The sequence below is a fragment of the Engraulis encrasicolus genome, chromosome 8 (genome assembly GCF_034702125.1).
Source record: "Engraulis encrasicolus isolate BLACKSEA-1 chromosome 8, IST_EnEncr_1.0, whole genome shotgun sequence".
NCBI classification, from domain to species: Eukaryota; Metazoa; Chordata; class Actinopteri; order Clupeiformes; family Engraulidae; genus Engraulis; species Engraulis encrasicolus.
The window spans coordinates 44675328-44698920 of NC_085864.1; the positions used below are offsets into that span (position 1 = coordinate 44675328).

Sequence of the window (23593 nt, forward strand, 5' to 3'; positions counted from 1 at the left end):
ATCTCTGACCCTAACGTAACCACTGATTCAGGAGCAGTTTGTAGTGCAGCTTGATGGTAGGCAATACCAAAACGACAGGACAGACATGCAGCGGAACCCGAGTGATTTTACGGGTAACCCCAGTGGTGGGAAGGCTTAACAAACCATCCCGTCCATACAGTAAACTTTGCAATGTTAATTCAACACTGAGCCACTGTTAGTAGTCGGCTGTTAACATAGACCTAAACCCTCCCTGCCCTAACTCTAACCTCCAACCACTGATCGAGATGCAGCTTGTAGTGCAGTTTGATGGGTAGTCCGTATCGACAAGACAAGGGTGAAGCTGAACCCAGGGCAGACTTTTTGGTAACACTTTGTAATAATGGATGCAAAAAAGCATTATAAAGACTTAATAAATAATTAACTATTGATGAACAAAACCTTAACAAATGTTTGTAAATGACTAGGAAATGTTATGTTGATATCTTATATTTATCAAACATTTACAAATTGCTTGTAAATGAATAAAATATGTAAGGTATGTAAAATCTTGTATATATTATTTGTAGATATTTTATAAAGCATTAATAAAACTTAGTTAATGATAAAAACATTTGTTAAAGTTTCGTTCACCATTAGTAAATTATTTACTAAGTCTTTACTAAGCAGACATTATTATAAAGTGTAAACTCCAGTGGTGGGGAGGATTACCATACCTTCCAAGCCAGCTGGACTGATTTGCTGTAGCACATGCTGCCTGCCTACACACTTTGTTTTATCATGTACAGAGTCATAACAAACGCGAGACAACAGTGTGGGGGGAGACACATGCTGATGGAATGTGCTTTGTTGTGTGTGTGCTCGTGTGCGTGTGTGTGTGTGTGTGTGTGTGTGTGTGTGTGTGCGTGTGTGTGTGTGCGTGTGTGTGTGTGTGTGTGTGTGTGTGTGTGTGTGTGTGTGTGTGTGTGTGCGTGTGTGTGTGTGCGTGTGTGCGTGTGTGTGTGTGTGTAAGTGCTTGCATATGTCAGGGCACACACAACACACTAATGTGCAAGAGTGTACACGTTTGTGGAAGTGTGTGTGTGTGTGTATGTGCATCTTGGAGCATTACTGGAAAAGACCATTATGAGAGAGAGAGAACGAGTGTGTGTGCGTGCGTACAAGTATGCATTTGTGTATATATTTGTGGTCTTTGTTTACTTGCTCTTCGGCTGGTTAGAACTGGGAAGGCTGCTGTGGCTATGAAAGAGAAGTTGAGAGTGTGGGGGAGGGGGAGGGAGGTGGTGGACGGGGAACATTGTGGATAGACGACTTCTGAGAAGACTAGACGAGGGGGGATTCACACACACACACACACACACACACACGCACACACACACACACACACACACACACACACACACACACACACACACACACACACACACACAGGCTGAGCCACAGACACCTCAGTTGAGTCAGGTTACTAAAAGGGAGGTTGGATGTGTGTGTGTGTGTGTGTGTGTGTGTGTGTGTGTGTGTGTGTGTGTGTGTGTGTGTGTGTGTGTGTGTGTGTGTGTGTGTGTGTGTGTGTGTGTGTGTGTGTGTGTGTGTGTGTATATAAAGAGAATGACGATCAGGGTTGGGGGGGGGGGTGTTGATGTTCGCACAGAGGAGCGTCTCTGATCCCCAATGTCTTTTAGTGGGTGGCTGTTCTCCCCACCACCACACCTACTGTAGGCCCTGGCTGGGCAGGGTACTCCTCCCACACTTGTTTACTGCAGCTGGGGGAGGCAGACTGCTGAGTGGGCAGTGCACAGCCTTCCAGCCTGGTGCTGAGAAATGGAGGCGCGGAAACAAGACAAGCCAAATTTGGAAGAGAAGAGAGAGGAAAAGACTGACAGACCCAGAGAAGGGGGGAGAGAGAGAGAGAGAGGAGAGAGAGAGAGAGAGAGAAAAATGGGGGTGCACAATGGAAGAGGAAATGGGAGGGAGGAGTCCAGAGAAAGAAAAGAGAGAGGAGAGAGCAGGGAGGAGAAGAAGGGAAATGAGATGTGCGGATAAACGCTTTTCCTTTCCCAGGCCGTCGCTGGGTCCCGAGCCCACGATATAGATCACGTGTGTTTAAACACACTGTGTCAACAGGGCACTAGTTTAATATTACACACACGAGGAACAGCTTTGAGCTATGGGGCATAAATACATACAGTCTATTTTTTTAAAGGATTTCCCATTAAAAATGCCGTCGGTGATACACGCTAACGCACATAGCAGAAATAGTGTTGTGTTGTGTAAACACGACCCTGACGTATAGGCTACTTTTCAAGGCTGGGATTTCCTTTTTTCTTTTTATGTTCTGTATATCATGCGCAGGCTTTCCTATTTTAAGGCTGTTGGTGATACATGTTGACATGCATGGCGTGCTTGCACAGCAGAACGTGTGTTGTGTTTGTAAACATGACAACACTACATGCAGGCTATTTCGAATGGATTTCTCAGTAGTCTTGTAAAGCACACTGTTTTGCAAAGGCAATGCTTTACTATTCACCGAAACAATTTTACTAGCCTACTATAGTACCACGACTATGGCATTAGTAATACCTTACGGCTTGGTCCTTGCCACTGTGTTGACACCAAAAGCATAATTCAAAACATATTAGCCCTACTTCAAATGTGTAATTTATAACCAAGGCAAGGCAAGGCAAGGCAAGTTTATTTATATAGCGCATTTCATACACAGGTGCAACTCAATGTGCTTCACAAAGTTAACAAATGTAAATGAAAGGAAACAGGGAAGAAAGAAGGAAATGAATTAGAGTCAAAAAGCATTTAAAAACATTAAGATAAAACATAAGGTAAAAATAATAATAAAATAAAATAAAATAAAACAAATTAAATAAAAAATAAAAATAATAAGAATAAGTAATTTAAGCTAGGGGAAAGCATCTGAGAACAGCTTTGTCTTGAGTCTAGATTTAAAGCTATCAATAGTGGGTGCATTTTTTATGTCATCTGGAAGCTGGTTCCAAAGCTTTGAAGCATAGAAGCTAAAGGCTGCCTCTCCACACTTTGTTTTGACTTTTGGAATCACCAGCAAATTCTTCTCCGTTGACCTTAGTGACCTAGTTGGTGCATACAGCTGAAACATATCCAGTAGATATGTGGGTCCCATTCCATTTAGTGATTTAAACACAAGTAGCATAGCCTTAAAATCAATTCTGTAGCTTACTGGGAGCCAATGCAGCGATCTTAAAATTGGAGTAATGTGGTCGAACTTCCTTGTCTTTGTAAGAACCCTTGCAGCTGCGTTTTGTACAAGTTGAAGCTGTTTAATGGTTTTATTGGGGAGGCCAGTAAAAAGACTGTTACAGTAATCAACTTTACTAGAAATAAAGGCATGTATTAGCTTCTCCAGATCATGTTTAGACATCAGGCCCCTAAATTTAGAGACGTTTTTTATGTGATAAAATGCAGACTTAGTAATAGCTTTCATGTGACTGTTGAAGTTTAGGTCACTGTCAATGAGGACCCCAAGATTTTTTAACTGTTTCCCTTGCTTTCAGTCCCTTCGTTTCAAGGATAGTAGCAATCTTTTGTCAGCTGGAGGAAATTGTGAGACATCCATTTGTTAATTTGGTCCATGCAATGATAGAGTGATTCAAGGACATATTTAGAGTGTATATTGTTTGTAAAAAGGACACTACATACAGGTTATTGTTTTGAATTCCCATTACAGGGCATCCGTGACACATACAGACAGACACAAGCACGGAGAGTGTGTTGTGAACCGAACGAAACATGACCCTGGCTACAGGCTAATTTTTAAAGGATTTCCTCAAAGGCCGTCAGCGATGCACGCCGACGCACTCGCACACAGCAGAAAGTGTGTTGTGTACATAAACATGACCCTCCCCCCCGGATCAGCAGTGTAAAACATACAGTTATTCGAAGGCATGCTCAAATTGCAAGGTTACCGTGGAGAGGTTACTGGCACATAACAGCTGCAATAATACACCGTGTGGTTTCCCCTGATGTGAGCATATGCACAACCGCACGTGCTCACGATCAGACACGATCAAACACACAGACACAGACACAGACACACACACACACACACACACACACACACACACACACACACACACACACACACACACACACACACACACACACACACACACACACACACACACACACACACACACACACTTGTGCAGTGCTATGCATGCCTTCTTCTCCCACAGCCTACAGACACCATGACACGTGCTGCATACTGTTCTGGGAATTCTGGGAGGAGACTACAGTACAGGCTCAGGCAAGTTTTCCAGGGAGCAGTTAGAGCACCATTGCAGAACAGAGCCGAGCACAGCACAGTACAGCAGAGCACAGCCAGAACTGAACATAAACAACCCCAGCTGTACCCTACGTCAGGGGGTTAGGGGTGGGGTGGGGTGGGGTGGGGTGGATTGGGGTTGGGAAACCTGTTCTTGTTGCTCCACTTGTGTTGTTTTTTTCTTCCCCCCCAAATAGTATAGAACAAAAAAGCCGTTGTTTAAAAGGTTTGATAGAAAAAAAAACACAGCAGCAGCAGCGGTGGCGGCAGCAGCCACAGCAAGAGCTGGAATAGCCAGCAGATCAGAAGTAGGGGAAGGGGCAACAACAACCCTCCTCTTCCTGTTTACCTACAGCTAGCTTTTGGTCTACTCGGAGAAAAACTTAGGAGTGAACGACAGAGAGAGAGAGAGAGAGAGAGAGAGAGAGAGAGAGAGAGAGAGAGAGAGAGAGAGAGAGAGGGTGTGAGTGTGTGTGTATGGGAGAGAGAGAAGGAAAGACAGGAAGGAAGCAAGAGTGTGACAGACAGAGAGACAAATGGAGAGTGTGAGGAAGAGTGAGAGGTCAAAGAGACCAGAGAGAGAGAGAGACACAGAGAGAGAGAGAGAGAGAGAGAGAGAGAGAGAGAGAGAGAGAGAGAGAGAGAGAGAGAGAGAGAGAGAGAGAGAGAGAGAGAGAGACAGAGAGGAGTGAGACAAAGGGAATGAGCGGGTGTGGTCGAATCTTTTCTGTGGGTTCACTTGCCAGTTGCTTCTCTGAACCCTATGACACTGAGGCGGTGGGCTGTGTTCACTCTTATACCCTACAACTCCAGGAACCAGCTGTGAGCAAAACTGCACAGTATCCCATTTTTTTTCGCCCATCTCAGCTATGACGCAAACTAAAGTGAAGAATCACAATTCCAACTAACTGTTGTGCAATATCGAACTTTCCTTCTCGTCTTGTCTATGAAGCCCTGGTTTACTTTGAGGGCCCATACATGATAGAGAAACTTAAACCTTGCATAGCAGAGAGCAAGCTTTGTTCGAAAACTACAATTGTGTCAGTTTTCTTCGTTCATCTCAGCTATGACATCAAGTCAGAAATCACTGACTGACCGTTACTCAATATGGCTTAACTCAATTTTGTCTTGTCTGTGAGGCTCTGGTCTATTTTGAGAGCTCATAAATGATGATGGCGAGCGACAGAGGTCTTTTTCTGGTTCCACTGAGGAGAGCAGCAATGCTGAATAATACATGCTGCTACGCAGTCAAGTCAAGTCAAGCACGTGGTGGTCTCCTTGCAACACAACCAGTACAGAGTGCACAAAATAAATGCAGTGTGAATTCAACACTTGGAGAGTACCATGGGACCAAATATGCTCTAGAAAAGTGATTTTCAACCTATGGGCCGGGGCCCACTGGTGGGCCCTGAAGGTATACCAAGTGGGCCTTGAAATAGTATTCTAAAAAATTATAATCACATTTTGGTGTGTTGTTGCTGATTTATGTGAGTTTTATTCGTAATTGGGTCAGAGGTGGGCCCTGAATATTTTTGACAATTTCGAGCGGGCCCCAAGTTGGAAAAGGTTGGGAACCCTTGCTCTAGAAGATGTTAAATTGACTCCCTCTGTGTTGACTGCACATTTTACTGCATGTACAGCCTTCTCCAGCAGTGGACACAATTGTACATACAGTGTATACGTATACGTACATGGACAGACATACATACACGTGCTGCACACATATGCGCTCATCCATATGTCAGGCTAACATTGTCAGCAGGAGATTTCTCCCATTCCCCATTCCCCTGCCAGGACACTGGGGGAGGTCACACGTGTGTGTGTGTGTGTGTGTGTGTGTGTGTGTGTGTGTGTGTGTGTGTGTGTGTGTGTGTGTGTGTGACTGTCTGTCTGTCTCTCTGTGCATACATGTGTCTATTCATGTGTGCATGCACGTGTGTGTGTGTGTGTGTGTGTGTGCGTGTGTGTGTGTGTGTGTGTGTGTGTGTGTGTGTGTGTGTGTGTGTGTGTGTGTGTGTGTGTGTGTGTGTGTGTGTGTGTGTGTGTGTGCGCGCGCGCGCGCGTGCGAGGGTGTGTGTGTGTGTGTGTGTGTGTGTGTGTGTGTGTGTGTGTGCGTGCGTGTACACTTGTGCGTGCCACGGAGGAGTGCTCTGTCTCCATCCCAAGTCACTTACTGTCAGCGACGTGAAGGTCATGCACATCCCTCCGAAGCCGTTCAGGGCCAGAGCGAAGAAGATGAGGACTGACAGGTCTACGGAAGAGAAGAGAAGAGAAGGGGCACAGAGTTTAAACTCGCACAGAGCAAAACACAGATGGCCCAACAGCGGCCCAACACAGTGATTCCCAACCAGGGGTATGTGTACCATTAAGGGTATACAAGAACTGCAGGGGGTATACGACAAAGAAGCAGTAATAACAAACGCATAGAGCACAGTTAGTAAGTCACATTGAGAAATTGGCACAGGCATAGAACACGAGTTAGGGCAGGGATGTCAAACTCAGGCCCAGGGGCCAAATCTGTCCCATGGAGCCTGCACAATCATTTCAAATGTGTATTACAGTTGGCCCACTTACACCAATCATGTATACACATAGAGCAATAGAACTTGAGCATGAAATGGAATATGAGTGGGCACAGGCCAATGAAAGAGCTGACACTCCTATGCAACACAATCTGTGCAGAACATTTGAACTACCATATGTGATGCTGACAGAGTGTGTGTGAGATGTAACTATGAGTATTAAAGGTACACTGTGCAGTAAATGGTCAAAAAAGGTACTGCAACTATGCTGCTCATTGAAACTGGGCTGCCTATTGCCAAATTTGATCTTTACATGAAAGTTTACTAAAGCCAGGCCTACACTGTGCGATATTTTCACTCGTGGGTCTTAAGCTTTTGCTCACACTGCACGATGGAATTTCACTGTTTAAAAGTTCACAACTCACGACTCACGTCCTCACACTACACGAGCCGACAGTCGGATGCGAGCGCAATGCTTCCATCGTACGACGCGACAGGCATGTTTCCCCGGTCTGCAGAGTGGGGAACATGCGCACCTGAGGTGGAGATGAGGTCGCGCTCTACAGCGAATCGCACGGCCCTATTAATTTGTGCATGTGAAGTGTCAAATCTGGTCGTAGCACTGCTTTAACTGTGCGATTTACGCACGAGCCACGACCAGCATTTCAAACCGTTTTGATTTTCTTGCGACCCTGCGATTGCACGATCGTGAGGCGAAATCTCTTGTTGTTACCCCATCTACACTGCACGATGGGAGACTCACGATTGACCTGCGATTGACCAAGAAATCGGCCCGACTCCCAAAAAGTCGTGCGAGTGCCAGATCGGGGCAAAAGTCGCACAGTGTGAGCCCAGCTTAAGTAGTAAGTAGAGGTCCAAGTAGAGTCATTTTTGCAGCAAAAACTGGTTATTTTGGGAAATTCAAAATGGCGAACCAGGGAGAAGATCCCCCTTTTCATGTATGAAAAGTGCAATTTTTCCAGTCATAATGAATACTTAGAATTTGATGGTGGTGGTAAGTATTCATGAAAAAGGTAACATTAGTGAATGGGCAGCATGAATTCTGGAAATAAACAACTAAATATCTCACACAGTGTCCCTTTAAGTGCATGCACGCACAATTTTAGTCCATGTTTCGGGTTCAGCCCGCTACTTTGTTCCAGATTTTGTTTTTGGCCTGGTTTTTGACACCCCTGAGTTAGGGGATTCTCATGATGGCACGATAAAAAGGCTTAGAGCAGGGGTTCTCAAAATTTTCCAACTTGGGGCCCACTTCAAATTCACGCAAATGTTAGGGGCCCACTTCTGACTCGATAAACAATAAAACTCAAGTAAATCAACGGCTATACACACAAAAGATATGATTTTTATTTTTAGAAAATGAATTTGCAAGGCCCGCTTGGAATACCTTCAGGGCCCATCAGTGGCCCACAGTTTGAGAATCACTGGCTTAGGGGATATACTACAAGGCCAAAAGGTTGGGAACCACTAAAGACGATAAGCAGCAAACTGCTATGTAACAACGGAGAGCAAAAGTGGTACATACTGTTTGGGTCGCTTGCTCCATAGGCAATCATCAGGCAGGAGAAGCCAAAACAGCCACTGCAATCCCAAAAAAAGAAAGATGTTTTAGTTAGGAGGCACTCTCACTGAAAACAAACTCATTATCTTTCCAGTGCAAAAAACAACATGTCAGACAGAGTGATGGGAGGACATGAAGGTTAGGGCGAAAAAGTCAGAGGGGTCACCTTGCACATCACTACTTATTCCCAGTGAGAAACACGTGTCAGGTGAAGAAGCTAGAGGAAAAAACAAGTTTGGGGTGGGGGAAGGTCACTGGCAGTCACTGACATATTGGCTTGAAGCATATCTTCTGCCTGTGGTCCCAAAAAATAACAAAATGATTTATTCAAGTCATACTATCTGCCTTCGCAACGGTATTCTCTTTTCTGATTGGCTGATGGGATGACCATTAATTCCGTGGGACCGGTCAGACGTCAAGCATGCGACTAAGTTAGATGTGCATAGAATCTTCGCTTCGAATGCAGACGGTATCCAAGGAGTAACGCCGTAGAAACCATGCACATCGTCTACGGAAAATTAAATAATCACAACATTGGCATTCCAAAAGAAGATTCTATTCTGAATGGCAAATCAGTGGCTCTGAAAATTAGCTGGCAGGACTTTCACTTTCTCAAACTGTGATGCTAAAAGCTGTGTGACATAATATCTGCACGGGACTACGACATGATGTGTGAAGTCATTATCTCAATGGGATGGGGACAAATAAAGATTAAGGAAGAAAAATCCGCACTCACAAAACTGCGTCTCATTATTTATTTATATTACCACCATGTCCAAAAAGCAAGCGCGTTTCGGCTATCAAGCCTTCATCAGTGCGTGGTACTCAGAACAAAGAAAGGGGTGCACCCCTATCTCGCACCCAAAGACTTTCGTTTTTCCAAGAAGTTGAGCGCGTCCTTTGCCAAAACTTGACAAATAAAGATTAGCTACTGTGTGTCCATCTCGAGTCACTTGATTCAATTTCATCTTCATTAGAAAAATAAATCCTCATGTACTTTCTAAAAGCCCTCTGAAAACATCCTCTCCGCTCCAGGCTGCACTTGTACTCACATTAAACCAATGTTCAAAAGGCCTTCAAAAAAAGTTATGTGCACAAGTATGTGATGCGCTGTTACATGTCCTGCCCTTCCTTAAATGAATATTCCTCTGAGATGCAAAATGTATGTCAGTGCAAACTAACATTGACTATCGCATCATAAAAATCTCTCGGCTCGCCTGTCCTTATTTGTCCATGGCAAGGCCCACTGCGGGCTGCACTTGTGCACATATTGAGCCAACCCTCAAACAGTCTTCTCCACACCTGTCCATATTTGTCCATGATGATTCCCAGGGGACAACAAAGACTCTATGTCCTCGGGCCATTCATGTGTAGTTTAAACAAATGCACAATCTTATCTTGATCAGAGAAATAAGAACTCAGAATAAGAACTAATAATAATAAGAAATGACAATTCTCTCACAGAGACGACCTTTCAAAAAACCTACTCACTTAAAAAAAAAGAAGATCTTTCAAGCCCCTCTCTTCTCACGTGCCTAACAGTCGCAGCTTGTCCATGATGATGCCGTGGGGACAACAAAGACTCTATCTAAGTCCACCTCAGGCCATTTAGTTTTAATCTCGACTTGATCAGGAAAATACAAAAACTCACTAGACACAAACTTTTAAAAAAAAACACCCTCTCTTCTCACCTGCCCAGCAGTCGCAGTTTGCGAGGGCCATACTTGTCCATGATGATGCCGTGGGGACAACAAAGACTCTATCTAAGTCCACCTCAGGCCATTTAGTTTTAATCTGGCCTTGATCTGGAAAATAAAAAAACCTCACTAGACACAAACTTTCAATTAAAAAAAACCCCTCTTCTGTTCTCACCTGCCCAGCAGTCGCAGCTTGCGAGGGCCGTACTTGTCCATGACGATGCCGAGGGGCAGGGTGATGGCGCTGAGCAGGAAGGAGCCCACGGTGAAGGCCAGGTTCAGCATCTCGTCCTGCTCCTTGCAGATCAGCCAGCCGTTGAGGCGCAGCATCTCCTCCTCCTTGGGCTTCTCCTGCACGGCCGCATCCACGTCTCCCTCCTCCATGGACACAGAGGACTGGTTCAGGCTGGAGCTGTTGTCTGGCGGGGGAGAGAACGATTTGAATGTTTTAGTTGTAACATTTGGCCAGTTGGCTGGTGTTTATTTAGAGCCCTGCTCCTAACACATAGGTGGCCAGACGGCTATGCACTGCTTGTCATTATGCATCGATGCATAGGACAGCATATCTGCTCAATTACTACACCAATACGGCATTACATGGGGCCTTGAGTAATACAGTACATTACAACTTGGTCATGATGTTGGTCATGATGTTCTAGAATCTACATGTTTAGAGAAGTAGCTCTTTGAGTGGCTCTTTGAAGGACTTGAAAACGAGTCTTTTCAGAATGTATGGCAAGACTTGATATCAAGTCAATTGCGTTTTTTTATGGGGGGTCTAACACATTGATCTGGTATGTTTGTTGTTCACATGGACAAAGAGCAAAACATTTTATGGCTCTTGAAAAAACACTCAAATGTTTAAAAAAGCCTGGCAACCCCCCGGTATGAATTTGGAAATTAAGAGTTAAGGAGGTGCATGGACCCAAAAAGTACAGTTCAGGGTGAACCTGCTCTCACCCTGAACTGTGTTACATATCTTGAAATCAACCACTGTAGGCCAAAATCAAGACTGTGATTATGGCTGATTTTGCATTGAGGACATTTTACCCGTTATAAATGATCAGATGGGTGTCGCTGTGGCGCAGCACGCTAAGCCCCCCACACATGGGCTTGCATGCCCATGGGGACCCAGGTTCGAGTCCGGCCGGGATCATTTCCCAACCCTACCCCATCTCTCTTCTCACTCACTTTCAGTCGCACCTCCACTGTCCTATCCGAAATAAAGACCCAAAAAGCCCATAAAAATATATTTAAAATAAATAAATAAATAAATGATCAGACTATCTGTTGGTCCTGTGTGTGTGCACTGCCTGTGCATGTACTCCTCCCGTTTTGGCTCTTCTTCCAGCAGAGCAAGGTGCAGTGTATGAAATGCATTGATATCCGCCTTTAGCTTGCATGATCCCTCAGTCGGGGCACACTTGTTGTTTTTGCCTTTCGCACCAGATTCACATGATCTGATATGACACTGGTTGCGGACTCCAGAGGCTTTCCAAGGGGATTATGGGACATCTCTGGATATCCCTGCCCTGGAGATATGAGACGCGGAGGAGGAAATCCCCAGCTAGCTGCATTATATGGAAGTGGAGACGCTGGCTGCTGCCAAGGAGGAAGTCGGATATGGGGGGGGTCTTGGCATTGAGATTGGAGGAGGAATCTGGAATTGGCTTGGAGGGGGGTCTAGGGTATCACAGGAGGGAATATGGGCTTGGATTGGGGCTGGGTGGGGGGTGGGTCCTGATTATGGAGTTGGATAGGAGGGGATATGGGTTTGGATTTGGGTGTGGTGGGGGTCTGGGTTTGGATAGGTGGGGATATGGGTTTGGATTGGGTGGGAAGGGGGGTGTGATCTGAAGTTGTATTCAGAGATGGGGGGGGGGGGGGGGGGGGATCTAGTGTTTGATTGGTGGGGGAACAAGCGGGGCATGAGGTCAGGTTGAAAAACAGTTGCAAATCAACAGACGGTTGTAATATCATACCTGAACCAAGTAGGCCTACACAGTTAGTCTGTTAGTGGAAAATGCAAGTCTCAGACTAGACGCTGACGGGACTAGTCCAGGACTTCCATGAAAACGTCATGAGATCTTCTCCATGGTCAGAGTAGCCTTGCTTACCTGCCAGACTGTTGCGCAGTGACTTCCTATGTACCGGCCAATGTTTTCACGCTAATGCACTAGCATTGCCTTTCCTATCTGACCAGCTGGTATATTTATTACTGTATTAGCGTCACCCCGATGCCATGAATAGTGACATACATGAATTGAGTGAGGTGTTTTCAAAAGTAACTCTGCTGTGACGTATGTAGTGCTCTTTACCACCTAGTCTTTTCTCACTGCTGCATTTAAATGCCCAACTGATCAACTGACCAACAGAGCTACTTATAGGACTATCACCACAATACCGTGAAGTTGCGGTGACATTATCGAGTGGCTTGTTGAGTGACATGTTTTGAAAAGTAACTCTGTTGTGGCGTATGTATTGACTAACCTGATCACCTCGTCTCTTCACACTTGTTGCATTTTAAACCCCCTTCACCCACTGACAGCCCGAGTCCGGACTCGAGTACTACAGCCCTGGAAGTTACAATGATACTATTGTGTGACTTGTTGAGTGACTTGTTTTTGAAAAGTAACTCTGTTGTTGTATGTAGTGTCTGCCCCTTGTACCACCCAGTCTCGTCATACTGTAGCATATGACACTCCTTTACACACTGATCAACAACTCTATAAATAGTAACTTCACCACAATAGTATGAGAAGTTACACTGATATTATTGAGTGGCTTGGGTGTGCGTCTGTGTGTGTGTGTGTGTGTGTGTGTGTGTGTGTGTGTGTGTGTGTGTGTGTGTGTGTGTGTGTGTGTGTGTGTGTGTGTGTGTGCGTGCGTGCGTGCGTGCGTGCGTGCGTGTGTGTGAGTACACTGTGTAGGAGGTGACGAGGCCACAAAAACTTGCTCAGGAACAGGACACCGCGTCTTTGTGTGCTCTTCAGACGAGATGGCAAACAGACATAGGTAGAAGAATAAAGAAGCCAGAAACTATGTCAACAACGGCCGACTGTGTTTGCCCACGATTGGCGACTTCGACCGAGACCAAACGTACATAGCAAGCAGAGCAGAGGAAAGACAGAGGGCCCCCAAGAATAGAACACACAGCCAAGTATAGTCACTGCATCAAGCAATAGAAGGCCGACATGGGAAGACAAACTGGGCAGTTGTCTCAGGCCCAGGGAGAGGGGGGGGACCAGGATTAGCTCCTCATAACATTCTATCTATTGAGTGGAGGGGGCTCTTTCAGATGACTTCGTCCTGGGCCTGCCCAAAGCTGTCAGTGGCCAGCGCTACCACATCTAGCAATGGGTTACTAGACAACTGCAAACAGCCGAGCAGCTGGTCAGTGCAGGCTTGAATAAGTATTAAGGACTTATTGAGCCATGCTTGCTGAGTCAATATGGAAAAGCCGAAGCGCCTCCGAGCGCCGTCCATCCATCCAGGCTGCAGGCAGCACTCACGCGCTCCCCTTATCTGTCTTACCTCATCTAAGTCTCCTCTCTCTCTCCCTGCACTTCTGCTGACGCACGTCTGTGAGCAGGCAAGCTGACTGTTGTAGGGAGGAAACGGGATAGTTGTCCCGGGCCCAGGGAGAGAGGGAGCCCAGAATCGGGTCCACATTGCTTTGTATGCAGGGCTCTTAACTAATACCTGTAAACCGGCCAAATACTGGTGAAAATTCAGCTGAGCTGGTAGAAAAGAAAACTTAGTAGCCATTTGGACCCATTAGGGAGTGTGTCTTTGGCTCACACAATTACCATCTACTAGCTATTTTGGCTGCTGATGACAAAAGTTAATTTAGAGCCCTGATTGTAGGAGGGGGGGGGGCTTTCATATGATTTTTGTCCAGGGCCTTGGCAGAGCTGTCGGCGGCCCTGAATGTGAGCATAGCACAATTAACTGGCTGCTTATCAGGAGACATCTCCACTAAATCGTTGCTGCCTTGCTGCTGCTGCTGCTGCTGCCTTGCTGCTGCTGCTGCCGCTGCTGCTTCACCGGCTCCATAGCGACTCAATATGACAACATCTCAGTGACAAAAGCAAAGAGAATATAATATGAGAGGTTGATATTAATACGAAAGAGTTCACTTGAGGACAATCTTTTTCAAATGCTGCGCCCACATTTTATGTGCTATAGAAATATTGACACATTCGTTTGAGGAAATGTTCACTTTAATTTTGCTCGCTGAGGTTATTAATTTTTAAGTGCTGGTGGATGGATGGTATGACGATGTCAGATAGTGGGGGTGAGAGACTTTTGCTTTGACTTTTAGAGTCTTGGTGGAACAAGGGAACTCATTGTCACACACACACAGTGAATTTAATCAATAGAGCCATTATCTCTTGTTGAAGAAATACCAAGAGTGCCCGAGAATTGAGGTCATCATCCCATGAACTGGGTGCAGCCTTTCTACGTAGTATGTGTGTGTGGGAGTGAGGGTGTAATACGAACGGGGGTAATGAGGGGGCGGGTGGGGGTTGGCTGCCTTGGAGACTTCAGACAGTAGTGATGAGTGAGTGGGTGGGTGTGTTGGGGGGGGGGGGGCATTGGGTGATGAGTGTCTGTGTGTGTGCGTGCTTACGTACTGTATGTGTGCTTGCATGTGTGTGCATGCGAGTGCGTACATGTGTGCTTTTGTGTGTGTGTGTGTGTGTGTGTGTGTGTGTGTGTGTGTGTGTGTGTGTGTGTGTGTGTGTGTGTGTGTGTGTGTGTGTGTGTGTGTGTGTGTGTGTGTGTGTGTGTGTGTGTGTGTGTTGGGGGGTGGTGTTAGGATGGTGTGGATATAGGGCATTAGACAGAAGGTGTTAGTCTGTGTGTAATACGTGAGATGATAGATAGCATGTGAGTGTACATGTATGTGTAAATGTGTGAAAGGTTACAGTAAGAGAGGCTGCCTTCAAGACTTCAGAGAGTGAATGTAGGGCACTGGGCTTCAAGACTGGGTGGATGTAGGGCACTGGACAGAACGTGCTAGTCTGTCTGTAACAGGTGAGAATCTACTAAGAAGGTGGGTGCCCCAGAGAGCTTTACAGACTTGAGAGTCCAGTTATGATGGGGGCTTTGGGTGGTGGTGGTGGTGATGGTGTGTGTGTGTGTGTGTGTGTGTGTGTGTGTGTGTGTGTGTGTGTGTGTGTGTGTGTGTGTGTGTGTGTGTGTGTGTGTGTGTGTGTGTGTGTGTGTGTGTGTGTGTGTGTGTGTGTGTGTGTGTGTGTGTGTGTATTTACGTGTGCATGTGCATGTGTGTATGTTGAGACTAGAGGTGTTAAGGGAGTTGGGTAGGATGTGGGGCACCGACCGGCACGGACAACAGAAAGTGTTAGTCGGCAAGTCCACGGGTTCGAAATAGCTCCCGTGACACATTTGGGGCTTCCTGAGAGGCCCATCTTGTGGAAGTCAACCTCAGACGCTGCAGCGAGATAATATGTGCTGACTCAAGGACCCCTCTGATCCCTGACAGGGGAGGAGAGAGGGGGAGAAAAAAAATCAGAGAAGTGAGAACGTGTGATCGAGTGGAAAGAATTGAAGAAGGGCGTCGTAGCCATCACAAGTTTTTGTGGTTGCCATTATGTGGACCAAGAAATGTTATGTGTGTGGTCAGTACTGATTAAATGTTCTGACCACCATCATCAACAACATTACAAAAAAAGAAGTCCTCCTTAGTGAAAGCTGAAGTTCCGTGGAATGTTTTTTAGGCCTACGGGAAAGATTAACTGCCGTCCTTTCTTTCGCACTTTCGTGAGAGTCCGCTTGTCGAACTGTCGTTTGTCCGCCAAACAACAACAGAAGTCACAAAAAACAGGAAAAAGAACCAAAAAGGAGCGGGAAAAAATGAGGTTAGAATGTGCCCCTCGCACTTCACACGTGCGCTCCAACCACACATTGCCGGTCGGCAGCCGGGTGAGGAATGAAAACTCTCAAAGTCACAGGTCTCCCGACCAGCTTGTCGTGACAACACAAAGTCAGGGGCGCCAAGTGCGTTGCTCACACACCACCTCTGCACGCCTGGCTGTCCTTTCTGTCCCCTTGACATGGCACGTGTGTCCCATATCTGTCTCATAACTTATTGGGTGTGTGTGTGGGGGGGGTGACTCACTGAACACACCGGGTGGCATACCACAAGCACGGTTCCACATTGACGTGGCTAGCACACACGTGCTAAGTGGAGCGGAGTGTGGTTTGAATGTGGTAGCGGTCTGAAAGATTACATTATGGCATGCTTGTGTCTTTCTTTTCACTGGCGCTATGTAGGTGCCTCAATAAGGACTGTCCTGTACTGACGTCCCATTCCTGGGAATGAATGAATGCATGAATGAATGAATGAATGAATGAATGAATGAATGAATGAATGAATGAATGAATGAATGAATGAATAAATGAATGGAGCACTTAGCGGCGGAGGACAGGGACAACTTGGCAAAAACACACCAGCCCCAGTCCTTACCACAGAGCATCGTGAAACCTCAAACCTCTGTCAACAGAGATCCCAGACTGATTAGAAAACACTTTGCAGCGACTTGACACTATTGGCAAGTCGTATAGCGCCCAAAAGGAAGAACCGATTAAAAAGAGGACTTCTTGTCCTTGGGACCTCTTGGGACAGGGGATTATGTGACTTTGGATGAGAGACCCCAGTGGGTTTGGTCAGCAAAACAACATCAGAAACCTAGTGAGTGGCTCACCCAGTTGACTGTGAAACCAAAAAGGCTACTGAAGACATTGGGAATGGCTTGAGGCTTGTGTGCGCCTCATCCTTTTTTTTACTTTCTTAGTGTCACCAAGTTGACTGAAATATAGGCCTAGTCTCCTGATGTTTTTCGCATTAACATCACTCTTGTCAAATATGATTAATCCCACAAAAGAAGTCGGCAGAGTTGTATAAAGTAAAAGCATAACTACTAGGGCTTGACACTGGCACCTGCCAAATGCTGGTAAAACTTGGCTGTGGCTAGTAACAATTTCAGTCTCAGTAGCCATTTTGACAGAACTTATTCTTTGGTGTGACAAATCACAGTAGTTGCATCAATAGCTTTTATTTAAATGCAAGAAAAACAAAACTGACAACAAAATTCTGGCTAGCAGAAAGTCTAAAAGGGATGTGATGCAGGAAAACCACTAGCCACAGTGGCTGGTCAACAATAATGTTAATGTCAAGCCCTGATAACTATCTTCGGGTTTCAGTAAACGCACACCGTTTGAGGTGCGTATGGCAGACACTTAGACTCAACTTGAAAAAGAATGGTTGTCGCACACTCAGAACTTCATGCAGGTACATTCAATAAGACCAACGTTTCCGCTTACGCCTTCATCATCAGTTGGTCTTATTAAATGTAAATGCATGAAATTCTGAGTGTGTGACGACCATTCTTTTTTCAAGCCCTGATAACTACTCATACAGTGTAATGTAGGCCTATCTACCTCATGTGCCTGGTGTATAAAGTCAGATCATGTACTAGTGTTGTACTTACATCAGTAAGATTTTACTTCTACGTTATACACCTCTGGATGTCAGTGACAAGGCAAACAGGTATCTGATACTGGCATACAAAGTGTATTTTTCACTGGCGTGTCAGTCCTCAGTATTTACAATGAGAGCCAATTTGGTTGTTTTGTTTGAAGCCCTTTCTGATGGATTTCAGACAGACAACAAAAGAGCACAGATTCTAAGGATGGTGATGTTGATGAAAGGACATTTCAGTTGATCAAAAGCACCTTTTCATAACATCAGACTGGCAAATTATCATGGGCTCCATATCTGTCTGCCTATGAAGTGACAGGGACAGACTGAGAGGACACAGAGGTATTGTGGGGTGGGGATGCACAGAAACCTTTTAACCAATTTCTCCCATGTGTTCAACCAAAAGACTTGGTATTCAGTAGTTATACTATTTGTGTATCATTTTTCGCCAAATGCAAATAAATTAATAAACGAATAATAAACTAATCCTTTATGCGCTCTGAGTTCTGTTTGTTTCATGTTGTCACTCCAAATGTGTGTGTGTGTGTGTGTGTGTGTGTGTGTGTGTGTGTGTGTGTGTGTGTGTGTGTGTGTGTGTGCGTGCGTGCGTGCGTGCGTGCGTGCGTGCGTGCGTGCGTGCGTGTGTGTGTGTGTGTCTACACCTACCATTGAGAGCTGTAGTATTTTCATGCACATTTAAAACCTTTGCAAAAGCCATGTTGATAACTATCATACTGTTTTTTCCTGCCAGTTGGCCTCAAAAGCGAGGGGTTTGGCCCTAGAATGGGCTCTGCTCCATTTAGTGTCTGACAGATTGTCCGACAGATTTTCCTGGTTCAACATAAAAAAACTATATCTGACCAAAACAAATCAATATGAATCTCATCATGACCCACATCCATGAATCATCAGCAGTATAAAATGATTGTGAAGAGATAGGATTGTTGGAAACAAAGAATGATGTGTAATAAAGAAGTTCAATTATAGTGCTGTGCTTGCGTGATTCAGGAAATGAAAATATTTCACTGTCTGCTGGACAAGATTTCTCTGGCAATGTTTTGAGGGGGTGGGGGGGCATGTAGAGCATTAGGTCACCTGCGTTTAAGCATGAATTAATTAATGAGTGTTTTCATTTCCATGGCCATAGCCGGATGCCACGTGCGACTCCAAGTAGGTGAAAGAGCGAGGGGGGTGCCCTTTGTTGTGGACGAGGATAACGTCGCAGGTGGGATGTTGCAATTAGAGAGAATTAGCATCTTTGTCAGACTATCTGTGGGGCGCCACATTCCACGTGCATTTTTAACCCACTTGCACGCTTGTATTCAAACAAAAGGAAGGTGAACACACACGACCTGAGATGACCTACTCGTTAGTCTTGTAAACTCACATTGTAAAAATTTGAAAATGGTGTTTGATAGCTCTGTATCAGTGAGCCTTATCATCACCCCCCCCCCCCCAGTCAACTCTTTGTGTGCATATTTTACAGTTGAATGGTACACTTTTAACAGAACTGAAAATGTAACACTTCAGCAATACTGCAGTCGAGTGATGACTGCAGAGCCCTAAAGTGAAGAGCTTCTGGTTTCAAAGCCAATCTACTGCATGTGTGCATATGGCTGTGCAATGGCATAAATTAAACATAGTGTCATCACTGGTGTATGTATGCAGCAGGAAGCAATTGCACTCAGTCAAGTCCCATATCATCCTTGGCTGAAGTGCCCTTGAGCAAGACTCCTAGCCTCATAATCCTCCACAGCCTGTAACCTGTGTCGCTGCAAGTTGCTTTGGATAAAGTAATCAGCTAAGAGTAATGTAATGCAAGCAGCATTTTCCCGGCGGGAGGAAAAGTCTTCAGGGGTCAATGCTGTTGTTTTTTGTTTGTTTGTATGTTTGTTTGCACATTTTCCCTTAGTGTTCGGCCCTCTATTTAGATAGGGGCGACCCATTGGCCTATCTTAAAATTAGACAGTGGGCTAGTCAAATCATAATACTGTACTGTAGACAAGAAGGGGGCTGTGTGACAGACTGGTCTATAAAAAAAAAGCCCAGGGCAGTTTTTGGCCCCAGTCTAACCCTGGATGTCAGGTACAGCATTACTTCCCAGCCTCCACACACAGGTAGGAGGAAGGGCTGTAACCAGTATCCTGTACCTACTGTAGATGACTGTAACTTGCTTTGGATATAAGCTAAACATCAAGTGTAATATGATGTTGCAGCTTACTGTACTTACTTACCAGCCTCCACACACAGTTAGGAGCAGGGGGCTGTAACCAATACCCTGTCTCCAAGTAACCATAGATCTCTGGATAAAAGCATCAGCTTTTACATTACATTAAATTTAGCTGATGCCTTTATCCAACGCAAATTACAGTTATTTACAGGATATTTGTTACAGTCCCTGGAGCACTGTGGGGCTAGGTGCCTTGCTCAAGGGCATCTCAGACATGGAATGTGGAAGGGTGTGATCTGATCTAAAGGCCATGTCTTTAACCACTAGGCCACGGCTGCCAGCTTAACGTATAACACAATGCAATACAATGTGATGTTGCGGCTTGGTACTCACCAGCCTCCACACACAGGTAAGAGTAGAAGCCCTCGGACTTGAGCATGATGAGCAGCGAGCCCCACCCCAGCAGCACGGCCGAGAAGATGAGGTTCTCGATCACCGCCGTCACGGCCATCCACCAGCGCCGGGACACGGCGGTGCGCAGCGAGGGAGCCATCTTGGGCAAAACTCACACGAATGGGTACAGCAGAGGTGCAAGGAGTGCTTTGGACAGCAAGGTACAAGTCAAGCCTGAAATGTACAAGATAAACATGGTGTTAATGACAAAGCCACCTTGGCAAACTCACAGATGGATACAGAAGAGTGCTTTGGACAGCCAGGTACAAGACAAATTTGAGATAGCCTATACAACACCACAACCAGTGGCGTGCAGCACAGACATTTTATTATTTGATTTGATGCAAAGCAGTATTACTGCTCAACAGTGGGGTGGGGATTTTGGTCAGCTGTTACAACTGGGTTACAACTGTTTATTCAGACAAATGATATATTTATATACAGTATATTCATATTTATACACATCATTCACAAAGACATTTATCAAAACTATATGGTTTCATTTGATGAAGCAGGCCTTCTTATTATTTAATTCATAAGGCATGATTTCATCAAATTCTTTGCCAAAGCACATTTTATGCAGTGCATCTTAACCAGGATTGCAAGGACGGATAGATAACATTATATTTTTGTGTTTTGCGCATTGAATAATTATTTGTTTTCATGGCCAAGTGCGTTCCTTTGTTCAGACTCTGCCTGGGTGCAAAACATCTCGCAAACAACCAGCAGCTGATACTACCTCAGCGCGTGCACAGCCCTGTAAACCCCACCCATTCCCACGGCTGAACCCGCCCCGCGGCCTCTGATTGGTGGCACATAACAAATAAGGCAAGCCAGGCCTCTCCCATTTGCTGCTGGTAATGCAGGGAAAGAGGGACTCCACGTGAGGCCAAGATCTAGCCGGTTCGAACCAGTACGGCGCGAGATTCTGGTCTAGGGTTTCCGTTATCATTTTTCTTCAGTGATGCGCTGTGGCTGTGTTTACGCACTCTGCAACACAACCTCAGACAATGCTGCAAACATGTTGTTAGGCCTAGGCCTACATCAAAAACACACAAAACTAATTCACGTTTGATAGCCTATAGATGTTTTTATGTCCCCTTCATACATTTTTTGATTATTTATTTTGGGACAATAAACGTTTGAATTACCACCTATTGTCGGATGGAAATGATTCACCAATATAGTAGGCCTATATTGGGTGGGCTACTATGAATAGACACTATTGGATGCTCCGCTTTGTTCAATAGTAGACGGTTTACAGACAAAGCTGTTGTATCCTGTGGGAGCTCAAAAACTGGTCTGAACTGGACATAAATCGTCAGCCCTGCATCTCCTATGTCGGAGTAGCCCACGCTCACCCAACTCACACCCCCACCCCCATTCACATGCACATTAGGCTCAGCTGTTCTGTGTCTTCCTGCTCTGAATATCATCATCTCTGTTGGCAAAAACAAGCCAGCACAGCGGACACTTTGTTAGCGTTTCACTTCCTCGTTTACGCGTTTCCTCTAGCTTCTGTTTCAGATGCTCAAGGCTGCGCGCGGCTTAAAAAGTGCGTCTGTTGTCAACAGTTCAGAACCCTACCCTGGGCGACGCTCTAATAGGATACGGTGTTGGATGTTTTCTTCGAAATTACGTCAACATATAACAATGAGCAATTGCGACTCTCAACACAACAATATCATTCACCATTTGAGTATGGCAAATTCATAAGACACACAATGACAGCGAGATTATAGGAAAGGCTTTTGTTTCAACTCATATGCATACAGGCTACTACAGTATTACTAAGCCATGTATTCATAAACATAAGCACATTGGTTATAATCTAAATGGAAATTCAGTTATGGACGTAGATATGCTCGCATTTGAGGATGGATATTAAGAATGTCATTGTCATTTATGCATGTTATTCTACAGCACAAAAGACGTATTCGCTCACTAGGGTGCACTATAGTGAATGGGCTATGGGTACTATTGTTAGAGCATATAGAAGTTACAGGGAGACAATGAAACAGCACTATGAAAACAACTAGTCAAGATTTTCTCTGGAAAAACACCACATTTTGTATTTTTAAGCAAGAATCCTGACGCATCTTATTTGCAAAGTTTGCATGTATGATCTAACAGGGATCACCGTGTCTAAGGATAACAATAGCAAAGGAAACGAAGCGATCATTATAATTATATGATAATAATATTGCCGTGACACAGACTACAAGCGGAACTATGGTAATAGATTGGCATAGCCTACATTGTATTAATATGATTTTGTAAAGACTGAATACAGTACTACATGACACAGCAGCATCCATTCTGAGATGAGTTTGAAGCATCCTTCAGTGAGCGGTGCCTACCTGCTTGACTGGGGGATCCCGCACCAAACCTTGGATGTCCCTCTCAGCGAAGGTCTATGTGCACGGCTGGTGTCCGTTAGGAAATCATACAGATACAAATATACTGACACTAACTCTTTGGTTTCTATACATCACTTTATTCTCTTTCATCGCCGGATTTCTGGATTTATATTCTCACTGTACAATCGCTGCACAAACAAGCCCACGCTGCCATTGGTCGACTGGTGAGCTAGAGACGATGCGAGCCAATCAGAGACGAGCAATAATTAAATATATAATTAATCATCACATTTGGTTGTTTATGTTCGCTAAACACAATAGACATGTGCATTCAATAACTATTTTTGGTGAGAAAGACGATAAATATATGATAGATGTCTGTTTTCCATCTTTTTCAAAAAGTCGAATCGCTTTACGCAGGCGGGGATGGATTGCGCGCTTGCTTGGGTAGGGGTCTGTGTAGGAAGTAAAAAGTAAGTGTAGTGTAATATCCAAAACAAGTCAACTATTTTCTGTGCTTACCAGAGGATTGGGGTTGTTTTAAACATCGTTGATGTTTAAGGCTCTTATCGGAAACATGAACACGAATTCATTCCGTGCGTAATTTGGGTAGATCCAGCCTACCGCTGGAACAAAGACTTCATAATTAGTCTGATAATAATCTGCTTTATTAGCCTATGCTTTCGGTAAACTAGTGTCTGAGTCAGGGTGGTTTTCAGTCTACCCACACATAATAAAACAACAAGAGAAAATCAACACAAAAGTGATTCACAATAATTTAGACCAAACGCTTTTACGCACTTAAATGGATTGCCACGCAATGGATGGTAGGCCGACACAACGCAATGACATTAACATCTCTTTGGTTCTTGAACCATTTTGATTTGGGAAATAACTGTTCTCGTCGACAAGACCGTTGTTCCTCGGGTGAGCACAATACAACAGATTCAGAACTTCACAGCAGGCTGAAGACAACTGCTCCAGCTCTCACTTTTATTTTTGGAGAGCCTA

At 44.9% G+C, this 23593-nt stretch overlaps 1 protein-coding gene across 1 annotated transcript in view; it reads right to left on the reverse strand.

The window, feature by feature from the left end:
* Window positions 1-22776, reverse strand: part of LOC134454664 (large neutral amino acids transporter small subunit 4-like) — a 51301-nt gene extending 28525 nt beyond the window's left edge. Inside the window, exons 1-5 of the mRNA XM_063205818.1 lie at window positions 22583-22776; window positions 20163-20396; window positions 10268-10511; window positions 8360-8415; window positions 6466-6542 (exon numbers count right to left, since the gene is read on the reverse strand). Coding sequence (XP_063061888.1) covers window positions 6466-6542; window positions 8360-8415; window positions 10268-10511; window positions 20163-20322 — 537 coding nt within the window. The 5' untranslated portion in view covers window positions 20323-20396; window positions 22583-22776. The remainder of the gene's footprint in view (window positions 1-6465; window positions 6543-8359; window positions 8416-10267; window positions 10512-20162; window positions 20397-22582) is intronic.
* Window positions 22777-23593: the final 817 nt, after the last annotated feature.